This window comes from Microchirus variegatus (assembly GCF_963457635.1).
Source record: "Microchirus variegatus genome assembly, chromosome: 17".
Classification (NCBI taxonomy): Eukaryota; Metazoa; Chordata; class Actinopteri; order Pleuronectiformes; family Soleidae; genus Microchirus; species Microchirus variegatus.
In genome coordinates, this window is record NC_139818.1 from 19,745,974 (window position 1) to 19,762,953 (window position 16,980).

Below are 16,980 nucleotides of genomic sequence, written 5' to 3' on the forward strand. Positions count from 1 at the left end.
ATGAAAGAATATCCATTGGTGCTGCACTCTCTCTCTCTCTCTCTGTGTGTGTGTGTGTGACATTTCCTACCAATATCTCTTACATTTCCTATCTAAGAACTTTCTATACAAGTCGGCACTGCACACTTAAGTAAGTCACCTGCCAAGGTTGAAGCCTGTGTAAAGCACCCGTTGGACAGTTATATGCTACGAAACGACAGTCAAACAGACGTATAGATGCATTTATAGAGTTAGACATAGATGCTACATTTACTGCTCTGGCCCTCAGACAAAGAATAAACTGTCCATGTGTTGAGTTGTGCGTTTTTCTGAAAAAGAATGTGTTAACACCCAATAGTGACATAAAGGAATGATATTATGAAGAAAAAGTTGCATGTAAAGCTTCAGATTTTGAAGAAAATGACTTGTGGGGACCTGATATATTACAAAATCCAGATTTTTATCCAGACAATGCCATTCCCTATAGTCAAATATGACAGGTTATATGCCTCTTTGCACAATTAAATCAAACCGCTGCATCTAAAATTGGCCAGTGTGGTCTATTTATACATTACATTACAGGGTGTTCAATTCTCAGTGGATCAGTAAACCAATACTATGAGCGCTAAGTGTTTTTTTTAGTTGTATTGGCACAAGTGAAACGCTTTTTTCCCTAAAAGTGTGCACATCAAAAAGAAAAACAGAAATGCGTGCCTCGTATGGTCTTGTATGGTACGATTCAAATAAAAATGAGAGGTATACTATATTGAAATCTGCCAATTCAGAGTACTTTTCTATAAATACTACAATGAATAAACATCAACGAAAGCCACACCGGGCCTAAAACACCACCCTTCTCCTCCAATCGATAATACAACGAGGCTAACAGGTCCTAGAACTTCTTCTTTTTTTTCCTTTTTTTTTTTTACATAGATTGTCTGTCACACAACTGCAAACACGCAAACACACACAATTTTTTATATATCTACTAATGTTTTCACCTGCAGCGTGCAGTCTCTTTGAATTCAGTTCTGTGCTGTAATGATATAGTCGTACAGTCGGACCTACAGACTTGCAGAAAATTGTCCCTTGCACAAGTCTGCACTTCTTTAAATCAGGTGATTCTTTCACTCTGTTGCCTGTGCCGTTTGTGGAGAGCATCCACGTTGTCTTACGTCAGCTCCTTGTCCTCCTCCCCTCTGTAAAAGTAGTCATTGGTTCCGGCTGCCGGTTGCACATACTCCTCGGTTTTGTCCCAGTCGGTGACCCAGCCTCCTCCTCCTCCTCCTCCTCCTCCTCCTCCTCCTCCTCCTCCTCCTCCTCCTCCATTGGGATCCACTCCTCCCTGGTTCATGGCTCCGTAACCTCCTCCGCCGCTCGTGCGGTAGAGCTCCTCCGTCTCGTTTGCGAGCTCATCCTCGTCCAGGATGCCACATTTCTCGTCGCTCAGCTGCTCGGGCTCGGCCCAAGCTTGCTTCTCGCCGGACGCAAAGAGCCCTGCGGCAGAAACGATAACGAAAAGACGTGAGATTGACACGCGACGCTAAGTCTACACCGACATCCTGATGATTTGAGAGAGAATATACCAACCGTAGAAGATTACACCTCCGTAATGGACAATTGAGGCGATAAGAAACACACCCTGCCACTCTTCTCGTGTCTGTTAATGAAGGGCGAGAAGAAAACAAATGGTTAAAAAACCTTAAAACAAGGGTGTGTTATTGACCTAGTACACTTCCAGATTTATCCTTAAAATACATTGAAAGAAAGTCTTTATGAGGAAGTGATATTCATCATTTTCTGTGACACCAAGCAAAATAAGAAAAACATTTTTTTTTAAAGGAAATGAAATGTTTTTATGTCAGCGTCATGACATATATATATATATATATATATATACATGAGATATAATACTTCACCTTGTTCTTTGTCATGGTGCCGACTATAAGTGGGCAAACCATGCCGGACAACGTGCCGACACCGTTGGAGATGCCCATGAGAATGCTAGCGTATCGTGGCGCGATGTCCAGGTGGTTCACATTGAAACCTTAGGGGAAATAACACATTTTATTACAATTATATAATGTATATTTCAAAGTAAATCTCAGAGAATGAAACCTCCAAAATCTATGATTGTTGTTATTTATTATATGAGGACCGTGGTGTGATGCCATGTGCCTGTTTTTGGGGAATGTTGTTGAAGTCTGTCCTCTGAATTTTTAGGGTAATTTTAGGTGTGTATACTGTTTATTGAAGAAGTATTTTGTGTGTTTTTACTATCACACCAATGAAGATATGACATGTGCGACTCACTTACAGTAAAGTTTCTTAGTCTCTATTTATGACTCTATTTCTTCTGCATACACAGGTCAAAGTTTGAAGTTAAAGTCTCACCATTAGATGTCACTATTTCTTACACACTGGACTTTAAAGGTAAGGGGCCTTAAAGAAACTTAAATAAAGACATATTTTATGTTTTCACCTGAAATGGCAAAGCCAGAGAAACCCACAGCCAGGACCAGGAATGTAATAGCTACACCCTTGGTGTGAGAGAAGCCCACCACCAGCAGCAGAGTCGCCTCCATCCCAAAACCTGACGAGAGTCGAGGGGAAGAAACCACAGAGACAAAAAGACAGAAGTGTCAAAGAGAGACGTGTGTGTGTGTGTGTGTGTGTGTGTGTGTGTGTGTCTGTGTGTTTGTGTTCAAGTCGACAGAAAAACTGCCGATCACAGAGCGGCCGTCCTGAAATAGCCTCGGCACTGACAGTTCTCCGTACACTTCAGCGTTTCACTTCGCTAAAAGTTCAAAAATAGCCGACAAACGCTTCTGCTTTGTGAGTCATCATTTTTGTCTCGCAAAAAAAATGTCTTCTCACCACAGCTGAACTGACTCACAACCATGGTTTTCAGGTTGATCAACAGTCAATCTACAACTGTATTGTATCCATATAGACAGATACATAGATGATATTATTAATCCCTGGGAGGATGTTTTACTTTTGTGGCAGCATTAGAACACTCAGGTAAAACAACACAACCCAATGAAACATGTAGGGGTTTAAAAAGTAGAAGTAAAGTGACAGTATACATATAATAAAATGCAGTTGGAGACCAAAAATAGTAAATGGTGCACGTTTGGGTAGGGGTGTGAAATCTCAAGGTGTGAAACAAGAAGGACATCCTGTACTGCAGCAGAGTGAGACAAGATCAATGTTGTGTTGTATATATGTGCGTGTGTCCTCTCTGCAAGTATCTTCATTATTAGCAAGAGACGGGTGAAAGTCACACGTATGCAAGTTTCAATGTCTTAACCTTCAAGTTTCAAGTTTCAAGTCTTAACCTTCAAGTTTCAAGTTTCAAGTCTTAACCTTCAAGTTTCAAGTCTCTAGTCTTAACCTTCAAGTCACAAAGTCTTAACCTTCAAGTCACAAGTTTCAAGTCTTAACCTTCAAGTCTCAAAGTCTTAACCTTCAAGTCTCAAAGTCTTAACTTTCAAGTCACAAGTCTCAAGTCTTAACTTTCAAGTCACAAGTCTCAAGTCTTAACCTTCAAGACTTAACCTTCAAGTCTCAAGTCTCAAGTCTTAACCTTCAAGTCTCAAGTCTTAACCTTCAAGTCTCAAGTCTTAACCTTCAAGTCTCAAAGTCTTAACCTTCAAGTCTCAAGTCTCAAGTCTTAACCTTCAAGTCTCAAGTCTTAACCTTCAAGTCTCAAAGTCTTAACCTTCAATTCTCAAAGTCTTAACCTTCAAGTCACAAGTCTTAACCTTCAAGTCTCAAAGTCTTAACCTTCAAGTCTCAAAGTCTTAACCTTCAAGTCTCAAGTCTTAACCTTCAAGTCTCAAAGTCTTAACCTTCAAGTCTCAAAGTCTTAACTTTCAAGTCACAAGTCTCAAGTCTTAACCTTCAAGACTTAACTCTTAAAGTCTCAAGTCTTAACCTTCAAGTCTCAAGTCTCAAGTCTTAACCTTCAAGTCTCAAAGTCTTAACCTTCAAGCATCAAGTCTTAACCTTCAATTCTCAAAGTCTTAACCTTCAAGTCTCAAGTCTTAACCTTCAAGTCTCAAGTCTTAACCTTCAAGTCTCAAAGTCTTAACTTTCAAGTCACAAGTCTTAACCTTCAATTCTCAAGTCTTAACCTTCAAGCATCAAGTCTTAACCTTCAATTCTCAAAGTCTTAACCTTCAATTCTCAAAGTCTTAACCTTCAAGTCTCAAGTCTTAACCTTCAAGTCTCAAAGTCTTAACTTTCAAGTCACAAGTCTTAACCTTCAATTCTCAAGTCTTAACCTTCAAGTCTCAAGTCTTAAACTTCAAGTCTCAAACAAGTCTGAAGTCATTCTTGCAAGAATCAAGTACTACAGTATATACAGTACTAATCAATCAAAGTACTGTATATATAGAAGATGGAGATAATTTCCCAGATATCCAAGTCTCAAGTCCTCAAATGTGCGACTTAAGTCAGACTGGAGACAAGTCACGTGACTTACCTCCACAATTCATGAGTTTCCTGACATTCGTGGTGGTCATGATCTGGTTGGAGCGGAGATAGTCAGCAAGCTGACCTCCAATGGGCACGATGATGGTCATCACCAGATGGGGAAGTGCAGAAACTATGCCCACCTAGGTGAGAAAAAAAACAAGCTTTTGAGCAAAAATAATATCAGATGTTTCTCAACTCACTGAAAGCTGCAGTGTCATGTATTTCAAATTGTGTTCATGACACACACACACACACTTCACCACATTAATTGTGTTACCTTGCTGATCTCGAATCCAAACACCTCTTCAAAGTAAGCCGGCTGGCTGATGAGAAGCAAGTAGAAGGTCCAGCTTCTGCAGAAATTGGCCACAATGATGGCGTACACGGGCATGGAAGTGAAGAACGCCCTCCATGGCGTGTTAAATTTCTGTCACGCGTGAGAAAATATATTACTATTGTGTTATTATATCACGATTATGTCACATACAAATACATACAAATATTGACCAGAATTACAAATACAATAGTGAGTCTTTGGTCCATACAAGGAAACTTTCTTCTCGTCTTACTAAGCTTGTTTCTACCTTTAAGAAAAGTGCAAATCCTTCTCATTTACTCATTTACAGTTAAGTGCTGACACAGAGAGGTGTTTTTTCGACGAACCAGTATTGAATTTTGGGCTGACTCGCCGATGCTCTCCTCGATATACGTCCTCTCCTCCTCAGTGATGGTGGGATGTGCTGCCGGACTCTCGTAGGACACCAGGGTCCAGAAGCAGTACCACATGATCCCAAAACTTCCTAAGGAAGGATAGGAGGGGGAGGAATAATAATAATAAGTCAGATAATAGTGGGTGATGGGTCCATCCATCCATCTTCTACCGCTTTATCCTCCACATGAGGGTCGTGGAGTGTGCTGGTACCAATCCCAGCTGACATAGGGCGAAGGCGGGGTACACCCTGGATAGATCGCCAGTCCATCACAGGGACACATGGAGACAAACAAACATCCACTATCTCACTTAAACCTACGGTCAATTTAGAGCAGGGGCGTCAAACTCATTTTCACTGAGGGCCACATCAGCATAACGGTTACCCTCAAAGGGCCAGATGTAACTGTCATACAGAATAAATATAACTACATTTAACCAAATATAATGTAAAATAATGCTAACTATCCCGCAACATATTGATAAATAACTTTCTGTATTTAGTACTTATTCAATTTCAGTCGTCGCATGATGCATATACAATGATACACTGCGATCTGGTGGCGGTGCCGTCACTTTGCGGGTAACGCAATCGCTGTGCATTGTGGGAAATTTAGTTTATGGTCAACACACGCCTTAAAGCAGCATGGACCTATTTTAAATCTGATTTTTAAGACCAATTAATCACTCGCGGGCCGCATAAAATGACGTGGCGGGCCACATCTGGCCCCCGGGCCTTGAGTTTGACACATGTGATTTCATGAGTGTCCTTTATCCCCAAATCTGCATGTTTTTTGGACCACTGAAGGAAACCGGAGAACCCAGAGGAAGAAAAAACACTCCCACACAAGGAGAAAATGCAACCTCCATGCAGAAAGTCTCGTGTTCCGACCGGGTCAGGTGAATCCTGGGAGCTCAATGGTCCTGCACAAAAGGTCCCATTATAAGCAGCTTCATCTGCAGCTGCAGGGGACTTCCTTTCTTTCTTTCAACCCCTCACAGCCAGACTGAAAACATCTCATCTCATGCTTGTTTTAATAGTTAAATACGTGTACGTGACCCAGTGGGAACAAGGGTCTGCATGAAGTTCTCTCACTGTCCAAAAACCTGCAGATTTGGGGATTAGGTAAATTGGACACTCTAAATTGACCGTGAGTGTGAAAGTGGATGGTTGTTGGTGAGTCAGTGTTGTTGCCTATAGGTAAACAGTCGCTCACCGTAGACATAGAAGACTGATGACCATCCCGAGTACTGGACTAGGATTCCAGCTAACGGCATAGCAATCACAGCACCAGCATAGGAACCTAGAAGAAACACAGAGATGTTGTAGGTGTCGTTCACCTGCAGAGAATCAGTGTCATCACAGTCATGCAGCACTGACCGCAGAAGGCTGTCGTGGCCAGACGACTTCTTTCAAGAGGCGGTGCCCATTTCGCCCAAATACCATGACAGGCAGGATAGGACACACCCTGTGGAGGAGGGCAAGAAGAAACAACAGCGTCACGTCTTTGTCATTGTCCATGTGTCGTGTTCAGAGAAGAGCCAAAGCACCTCCACGAGTCCTTGAAATATCCTGACGATGATGACGCAGCCGAAGTGCATCCGCGCCGCCACGGGGATGAGCATGTTCAGGAAAGACGTGGCCACGATGGCAAAGCCGAACACTCTGGAGCAGAGAGGGTCAGAGTATGAGTATTAGAAGGTGAATCAGTGCAGTGTGTACAATGTTAATAAACATGGCACATATGTGGGAACTCTATGTGATTGACAGCTTCAGTCAAACACTAATCTCGAGGCTTCACAAAAGTCTTTCTACTGCACATAAGACGTGACGTAACGCACCTGTTTGCTGCAAACCTCTGACAAATGAACCCTCCTGGGATTTGAGTGACGATGTATCCCCAGAAGAATGAACCGTGGATCATTCCCACGGTTTCTGGGTCCCAGTCAAACTGAGCTTTCTGTTAAGGGAGGACAATTAAAATGATTTTACAAGATTAAAAATGCATGTATCTGTTCATATTTAACTACACTACAGTTCCTCTAACTATACCTTTGTGACTCATTACTACCAAATTAAATCAGAAGAAGAAGAGTTGGTAATGGTCTGTATTTATATAGAGCTTTTCTAGTCTTGATGAACTGCTTTACACCCATTCCTTGCTCAAGGACACATATAGAACCATAGAACCCACAACCTCCCAGTTGAAAAACAAATCGCCCAACAACTTTTTACTACTATTCCTTCTAAAACTTAAGTAAATTTTATATCAGAAAATGACTTTTGATACTTAAGTACAGCAAAGGTCATATACTTTAAGACTTTTACTGAAGTCATATTATAAAAAAGTGACTTCAACTTCTTCCAAAGTCATTTTCTGGTAAGATACTTTTACTTAAAATATAACTTTAAAGTACTTTATACAGGACTGATAGTACGTATTCCTGCTGACTGTTTGTCTGTAACCTTATTTGTAGCTGTGCTGCTTCCTGTCTTGGCCAGGACACACTTGAAAAAGAGATTTTAAATCTCAATGTAGTTTTTACCAGGTTAAATAAAGGTAAAAAAAAAATCATTTTTAAAAATGCATGCATTTACGATCCTCTAAGTAAGAAATAGTGACACTCAGTGGCGAAACTGCAGATTGCAACAAACCCAGGACCCTGCATGACTTGACCAAACAACTTTATTTAACAGTATGCTTATAAGTATGTTTTCATGCATGTGAAATAATTACATTCATGCCAATAAACACCTCCTAAATATCACACAGGGAACCTTTACGAAAGGAAGAAACACGAGAGAAGGTCAAACTTCAGCTCCAGATCATCACCACAACTCACCACTATGACCTCCTTGTTGTCTTTGTAGACTTTGTGGCTGTTGACCATGCTGACGATGGCCACGCCCAGGTTACAGCGGATGCCGAAGGAGATGCAGAAGCCGATGCCGGAGAGGATGGCAATGATGTAGCGCCTCGGCAGACCGAAGCACGTGCAGTCCACCACGGGCATCTCCTTCTCCTCCACCAGCTCTGGCCGGCCCTCTGCCGACAGCTCGATGGTCTCGCCATTTTCCTGCTTCTTCTCGAGAGCTCTGTGGAGAACACGTTCGGAAGAGTAAATGCAGATAGAAGATGTATATAAGACTCTGAATATGAATATGTGACATGTAAGAGAGTTATTACTCCTTCAGTAGGAGTAGCTCGTTTCAATAGATCTGGATTGCACTGCTGTGGAGCTCACTGACATCACTTTGACTCATCCTTTCTTCTCGAGGTGTTGATGCATTGTTTTCTTCTTCAAATATTGGTTAAATATTTTATATCCCAGCCAAAATCAACCTGTCTCATCACCGCTGCACCCATACGTCCATCATCTCCTTTACCCTTCAAACGAGGCTCACTCTCGTGTCTCTCGCTCAGAAGCTCTGACCTCTTGGAGCCTCCAGTCTAAGGCGAGCATCAAATATGCATCAGAACGCAGCAGATGATCTATTAAACATGAACGTTCTCAGATCAGACTGCAGGTCCAGATGATAAAAGCACAAACGTCTCGACTGCTGTTCCTTCCTGGGGAAAAATAGGATCTATAATCTGCCATTGAAAGTGATTTTTTTTATCCAAAATACAGCAGTGAATGAAGCTTCTGGGAACAGTGCATGGACATTAGCAAGGACTCAATTCCTTGTTCTTTTAATGACTATAAATACCAACGACAACATAGAACGGTATTAATAAACATTAAATAAGCCTCAACTGCAGGTGTTCCACTCCTTTTCTACGCTTTTTGAATCTCGATGCACAATCTTACAGCTTAAAAATCACCAAAAACACTCGACGAAGCCGTCGTCAAAGCTCCTGTAACGTGTGACAGATAACATATCAGGTGAAAGGCTGTCAATCTGTTCAGCAAAGTCAGCGAGTCTGATTGAGAAATTGCAGCGACTCCATAATAAAACACACGGAGCAGAAGCTCTGTTAGTTACAGTAAGCAGTGGATGAAACAATCTTCAACAGTGATCAAGTATTAATGACTCCCCCTGCTGAATTATTAATATCTCTGGCTCTCTCGGACTATTTTTATCCGGGTGGGACTCGCTCTCTTCGTTCCTTCTGTCTCCTCCTCCTCCTCCTCCTCGTCGTCGTCATCTCCCCTGATTCACACTCCAAACTCCTGTCCTCAGCAGCACCCGTTTATTTCTCCAACATTCACTTCTTGCTTGTTTTTTTTAGGGGGGGGGGGGGGGGGGGGGCTTTACTTTATCCTTTGTAGCGTATACTATATCCTGCTTTGACGTTTCACGACTGACTCAAAGTTGAGGGAAATCCGTTGTAATCCCCACACGAGCGAAGACTGATACTTTGAGGAAAAGGTCATTGCCCTTTGAACCTTCAACTCAGTGATAAAAAAAAATAAAAAAAACATCTCTTTTACACTTAAATAAGCCTGATTTGTTAATATTGGACAAATGTCAAGATAGTAGAAGTAGTGTAGATTATTAAAAGGCTAAAATTAAAAGAAATGAACCACATTATCTATATTTCTGAAGACACTTTCATGATTTCACAGCACGCAGTCAATAAAAAACAAAGTCAATTCAGTCTCTTATACATAAGAGCGTCAGACGTCAGACGTTTTATGTTAAAAGCTTTCAACGCCTCATGAACAGAGGGTTAATAAGTGTGTGTATGTGACTTCCTGGCAAAATAAAGGTTGTTTTTTACATCTGATTTTTATTGCTTACAGTAAATACTGTTGATGTGATGTACAGAACTGTGATCATTGGTGTTTGGATTAGACCGATGTGACTGAAAGTTGGTCTTATATACAGTATATTAACAAGCTGTCTGTGAGTTTAACTCTTATATTTGTGGACATTTAATAGTGGGACAAACACAGGTTTTACCGCTAACATAAATCAGAGTTTCACTCCAGGTTGAAGAGAGTCAGAGAGGTCACACTATATACCTGATATTTTCCACTCTAGAAGCTGTTTTTTTCCCCTGAAAAATGTACTATTATAAAACAGTTTCCCATATTTTCCTCAGAAAAAAACAGAGACCCCTCACATCTCGCCCATCGCATCTTTGTTTGACCTGTTGACCTCTGCACGTCGCTTCAGGTAAATCAAATCCCACTCCACCAAAACTGACCATAAAGACTGCTAATAATCAGTAAACTAATGTTAAATTATGTTGTAAATGTTGTATTTTTATGTCTATTTGACCTTTTAGTGCACTGTTGCTGCTGTGTGGAGCAACCACACTTTCATTGTACCCTATATGTCCAATATAATGTCTATTTTTATCCATGTTTTCTGGACGTGTTCCAATAAAGCGTTCACCTACTCGATCTAAAAATGAGATTAAGGGAATAGAGGGGAATAGTCACGTCTGTGCGTGTGGGGCAGCACCAGGGATTTGAGCCACGTCAGCCACGTATCCAGGCATCCAGGTGTCCAGGGAACACCTGAGCACAGGTGTGCACTTCAGTGAAATGAAGTGCACTGTGGAGGCAGCTCCTGGCTCGCTGCCACGGCCTAATCCACGGCTGTGAGATGCACGGAGAGGCAGGAGGGGTGGCACGATGACAGGGCCATAGGGCTACTTAGAGGGACAGAGAGAGAGACACAGAGCACTGTCCTAGGTGTGCGGTCTGCAGGGATTTACGTGGGCCGACAGCTTGGACGAGCAGAGGCTATTTGTGGAGAGGATTTAAGTGTTTAGACGCTACATCAAATCCTGAGAGAGAGGAAGAGGAGTCCATCAATACCTCTCCTCCTCCTCCTCCTGCTTTCAGACACCCATCAGTGACCGACCGGTGAAAGGGGGGGTGATAGGAAGTGAAGAGGGTGTGCCACACACAGTTCTTTCACAAACAGGAGCAGTACTGTCGCAGAGGACTTTTTTTTTTATTTCCGGTGACACGTGGCGTGGAAACTGAAGTTTGTCAGCCATTTTTGAGTGGAGACTTTACAACACACTGGGGAAAAAACTCAAATGAGCTAGTCATATGTTTACTTTTATTACTTTAGCTTGAATTAAAGTGATTCCTTTTGAGCAACTATTATAAGTAGATTCTCAAACATCTCAACCATTTTTCTTTTATTCACGTAAAGACAGAGACTTAAATGACACTCAGTAAATAGTTTAACCCTTCTTATTTATCATAATTCCTATTTGGTACATACTGCGCTTTCATAAGGGGTTGTTTTAACCCTTTAAGGTACGCACCAAGAAAAAAGCAAAGGAAAAATTATTTATTTGCTTTTTTATTATTTTATTTTATTTATTTATAATAAGAATAATGACAATCAATATATATATCTATATATCTATATAGATATATAGATATATAGATATATTTTTAGACCCTACAGTATTTTAGATACAGGCCTCTACCAAATGGTTGAGATGTCTGTTCATAATAAACCTGGTTTGCATAATTCATAAAGACATCAACATTCAGAACAAGTCACATTAATTTAGTGTTAGTGAGTTCAGTTTGATGCATTTTTTCAATGAGATACAGTGACTTAAAGTGTGGTCGACCAAATGGTTGAGTAGAACCTTAAAGGGTTATTGGATTTTGCTGACTTTTCTTTTTATTATACATATATAATTACTTCCATTTCTTGTAATATATGGTGCCGTCTTACTAGTAACCGTATATCTTCTGATTCTGAAATAACCTGGTCCTAAAAACTCTACCGTCCTCCAGTGGCAGGTGTGACCTCACACCTCAGCATCTTATCAAACACACTTAGTGCAGCACGACAGGAAGTGAAGTTAAAGTTAAGACCAGGCTTCTCCTGTAATATGACAATGGCACAGCAGCAGTGCAACAACAACATTTAAAAAAAAAAAAAAAGCCTGCAGGAGCTGAATGTGATTATTGATTCCAAGGCTTCATCTTACACTGATAGAGCAGTTTGGATGTGAAATGAAACCTAACTCTCTTTGTTTTGTGCCTCGGACGCAAAGAAAAATGAAGAAAAGTCTTTTCATAGACTCTGTGGAAATGTGCACAGTGGTTGCATAAAGCCATACATTATATATACATATATATATATATTCCACTTCCTGCTGTGATGGAGTCAGCAGCAGCAGCAGCAGCCTCTGTGAGGAGCACATGTAGTGCAAGGTCATACTCATGCAGCTCCTGCAGCTTTTTAAAGGAGCACTTTGCTCTAGCTTTTAAGGCATAAAAGTAACTTTTACAACACTAATGTGCACTTATACGTGGTTGTCATGTGTCCTATATATATACATATATATATATATATGTATATATATAACGAGATGTTTACATACCCGTAGATTTTGCCGAGAGTCTTGGCTGCCACGGCCTTAAACCTGTCCGGCCGGATTTCCATCCTCACGACTCCAGGATCCGAGCAATGTGACCACAAGAAAAAGTCCGTGCGCGCTCCCGCAGTGAGCGCACGAGTTTCTCACTCACACATTAATTTAAAAAAATAAAATAAAATAAAAATAAAATAAATAAACTTGATTTTACTTGATGAGGAGTGGTAGCTTCCTCCTCCTCCCCCTCCTTCTCCTCCTCTTCAGTCTGTCGTCCTCGACACAGATTTTTCCCACAGATTGTTTTTTTTTCAATCTCGTCGTCTGTGTGAAATCACCTGAGCAAACATCTTCACAGTGAGTGACTTCAGATCTCACATGAACTTCTTCACACTCTCTGGTGTCCGCTCAGGTCCGGGTTTTGCGGAGCTGGAGCGAACTTCGGCGCCGGAGCGGTGTCTCTGTCCGTGGTCCTGAAACCAGATTACCGCCGCCTGCGCGATAATCTCTCTCCTCCCGGTGTGAGTAGTAGGAGTAGATGAGAGCATGTCACTTCCTTCCACGCACAGCCTGGCTGTTTTAAGACGGGAGTCTATTCAGGCGAGCGGCTATTCTTGGACCACGCAAGCCTTGAATGGAGGGAGTTACTGTCCAATCGAAGATTATTAACAGAGTTCCCGGCGATTTGTAACAAAACAGGGAGGGGAGGAGAGGGGAGGAGAGGGAGGGGCAGGCTGCTCCCGGGCAAGGCGACTGTCTCTGGGTTGGACACATATGATTTGCTCTCTCGTGATCAGTAATTATTTTATTTAATTGCGTTTTTTTTTGTGAATCAACACTGTCATAATATGTGCAGCCTTTAAGATAATTAATGTATGATAAAAAATAAAATAAAGTGTTTGTGCGCGCGCTATGCGTCATACCAATTGTGCCATAACGCATCGTTTGGCGATTGCGTTTCCAACTATTCAGGTTATAATTACAAAAAAAAGCTTGACTTTTGTTACATATATTCGCATCACGTGATTTAAGACACTTGCTGGAAACTAGTAATAAATCGTCAGATTATCTTTAATCCAGTCCACATGTGAAACTGGCCAAAGTATGAACTGCAAAAAATCATGTGTCATTTTAGTGTTCTATTACTACTATATGAAAATGAGGTGTGTGTTTTTTATTATTTCATGGCACCATGAACAGCAAAACTCACACATAATCTGATCTTCAATTGTGATAGATGAGTCTTGTTTCATTCTTTCTTTCCTTAATATCAGTGTGAAGTGCAAACATCACATGGTCTGATCTTTAGGTCTGATACAGACCACAAATTAAATGATTCAAAACAAAAAACTGATTTGGTGTCCGATATATTGTTTCAGCACTCTTAGAAATAAAAGTGCTAAGTAGAACCATATAAGGTTCTTCGGCTTGTCCTCATAGGAGAACCCTTTTTGGCTCCAGGTAGAACCTTTTATAAAAGGTTTTATAAAAGGTTCTACCTGGAACCCTTTTGGAGGGTTCCACCAAGAACCCTTTATTCAGGAAAGGGCTTTTAAAGGGTTCTCTGGATCAAAATGGTTCTTACTGGAACCATTAGTGTTACCAAGAGCCCTTCTCAAACCCTTTATTCAGGAAAGGGTTTTTCCAGAAGCAAGTGGTTCTAGGTAGAACCTCAGCCCTTGTAGAAGAACCCTTTTGGAACCCTTATTTCTAAGAGTGAGGGCTACAGTGAAGGTGAATCTCGTGCAGAGTGACACCTCTTACTGAAAGCGCATATTTTCTCCACCCTCCTATTCCAGTGAGGTAAAGCCTTACACACATCTGGAGCTGCAGTTTTTTTAAGCTCAACAAATACAGTTGTCTTGGCAACAGTGCTCTGGTCAACACCTCTCCTCGTGGAACTTCCTTCTTGAAACACCTGAAGCGCCTTCGTGTGAGAAGAGAAAAACACCTTTTAAGGCATACATTCAACACAAGAATCCATTATTACCAATAACTGTAGCAGATCACAATTAAGTTTATTGTTTGTCTTTATAAATTGTCTCATTGTGGGTGTTATAATACTCTTGCCTTTGCATGTTCTCCTCCGTGTGCGTGGGTTTTCTCCAGGATCTCTGCTTTCCTCCCACAGTCCAAAAACGTGCAGAATTGGAGATTAGGTCAACTGGAAACTGTTAATGGACTCTATGTGGCCCTGTGATGGACTGGTGGTCTGTCCAGGGTGTGACCCCACCTTTCACCCTCATGTGGAGGATAAAGTGGTCCAAGATGGCTGCATGGATGGTGTGTTTTAATACATTACAGACAGTGTTGCCCAAAAAAAAATCAGTATTCCATTCATCATGAGACTTTATTTTCTGGTGCATGCTGAAAGACAACTGAGAGGACGGATGGTGTTAGAAAATGTGCAGAGATCTAATTTATTGCATCTGTATACAAGTGCAACAACGACGGGTTGATTTATCGAAATGCAACAACAAACAAGTGAGACATGTGGTCGGTGTTAAAATCATTCAAACGTGTCAAATCGCTAACTAAGAGATCGGTATCAGATGCAGCTCTTCTCCAGATCCTGAGCCGATATAGTTCTCAGAGACTGAGAGGAGAGGAAGCGAGGAGGGAAGGGCATGGCGGAGGGAGGAGGGGACAGGCTGGGCGGGACACAGATGATGGACGGAGTGTCCGAGAGAGAGCCGTAACCGGCTTTGCGCACGTCTATCGCGCTGGAGTTGCCGGAGGTGTGGAAAAACACAGAAGAGGGAGGGTCCATGGGGTCAGAGGTTAAATCTGCAGACAAAACACATGAGAAACACCAGAGAGCAGAAGTCTCAACATCAAAGTTATGGTTGTTTCGGTCTTTTATTGTTATTTATAGTCATTGTGCATCTTAAATATGTTTTTTTTTATTAACCATATGTCGTTCAATACAAAAATTAACAATTTTACTTGGAAATTCTGTGAACGTTATCAAGCCGTATGAGCTTATTATCACAGGTGTATGACTTGAGTCATGCGACTTGACTCAAGTCTTAATTTGACCTATTAGACCTGAGAAAAATGAAATATTCTCAAATATTGAGGTTACAATTTGTTTTTGAAACACAGAAAACATTGGGCGCCTGCTTTTGCGGCCTTGAGTACAAACCTGGCAACCCAGCGACACCAATACCACTATTGAAATTCCACTTCCACTTCAAACGCCACAAAATAAAATAAAACAGGAAGTCAGTTGGTTGCTACTTTAATCTAAGGGTATGACCTCACCTATCGCCCTGTGTCAGCTGAGATCGGCACATCGTACAAACCTGGCAACCCAGCGACACCAATACCACTAGTGAAATTCCACTTCCTGACACTTCAATAACTGTTGGACTCTTCACTTGTCCAGCCCCGTCTGACAGACTAGAAGTTCACTCTCCACCAGGTCAATGAGTAATTGGTACAGGTATAACACTATCTAATATAAAAGATATTCTAGTGGATTTGTAGTTTACAGTAACTTTTTTGATTTTGCTTGACTCCATAATTTACTGACATTTAGTGAAGTCAACAGTCAAATACAATAATCCCGCAGAAACAAACACAGTACGACGGTTTGATAAAAACCTTCTAAACGTACCCATGTCATCGTCCAGCTGGGTGTGCAGGTACTGTTGTTTGGTGTAGAACTTGTTGTAGATGCAGTAAACCGCAGCCATCAAGGTGAAGGTTCCCAAAGCAGCAGCGATGAACAGACCGACTTTGGCGTTATCGTTGTCTACGCGTCCATCTGTGGAAGAGCACACACACACTTCAAGACCAGCAGAGGGAGCTTTTCACACTGAACAAACAAGGAACATTTTTATTTTTATTTCATTTTTTTCTGAGATTAGACTTACATGCTCGCTTTGCATTTAAGTGAGTGGTGTCCTCCTTCCTAAGAAGGTCTCTTATGTGCGTTGGAGGAGGAGGAGGAGCTGCTGGGGCCTGATGGCCATTGATCTGCTGCTGCTGCATGGTGCTCTGGGAGCTGCTCAGTGGAAACACCAGCAGCAGCAGGCACAGAGGTGCCAGGCACGCCATGCAAGTCATCCACGGGTTCACCTGTAACCATATAAAGAGACATCAGATAAGACACTACATGGTTATTGTAAACAATAGCCGCTAAGGTGCTAAATCCCTCTTTTTCCTCTTTGTTATATCCTGATGTGCTGAGAGGAAGGTATAATTCTGACTTATGCATTTATACAGTTAAAGAAAGGCTTTATTTCTTGCGTAGAAAAATTGCATTTCACCTTTTAAAATGTCTTCAGCGTATAAAGGGAAAAGGGGAATCTCCTTGATTGTCCACAGACAGCAGTAGACAACAAGTAAACAGCAAAATAATTGGTATTTTTTCCACTATTGAATAAAATATCAGGTAAACATATTTTTTTTTCATTTATTTAACATCTTATTTTCTCACTAGAAGTTCACAGTGTGGAAAAAATGTACATTAGTGTGATAACTAATTATACAACCCAC

General features: G+C 41.3%; 1 protein-coding gene across 1 annotated transcript; it reads right to left on the reverse strand.

Annotated features, from left to right (window-relative positions):
* Positions 1-1,150: 1,150 nt before the first annotated feature.
* On the reverse strand, positions 1,151-12,548 carry LOC310939134 (vesicular glutamate transporter 1-like; the record flags this gene model as incomplete). The annotated part of the gene is made up of 13 exons (XM_083903800.1): positions 1,151-1,476; positions 1,570-1,639; positions 1,899-2,026; positions 2,462-2,572; positions 4,469-4,601; positions 4,739-4,888; positions 5,086-5,261; positions 6,388-6,474; positions 6,552-6,639; positions 6,722-6,836; positions 7,013-7,131; positions 8,015-8,267; positions 12,487-12,548. 13 exons carry the CDS (start codon positions 12,546-12,548, stop codon positions 1,151-1,153), a joined length of 1,818 nt encoding a protein of 605 aa, XP_083759926.1.
* Positions 12,549-16,980: the final 4,432 nt, after the last annotated feature.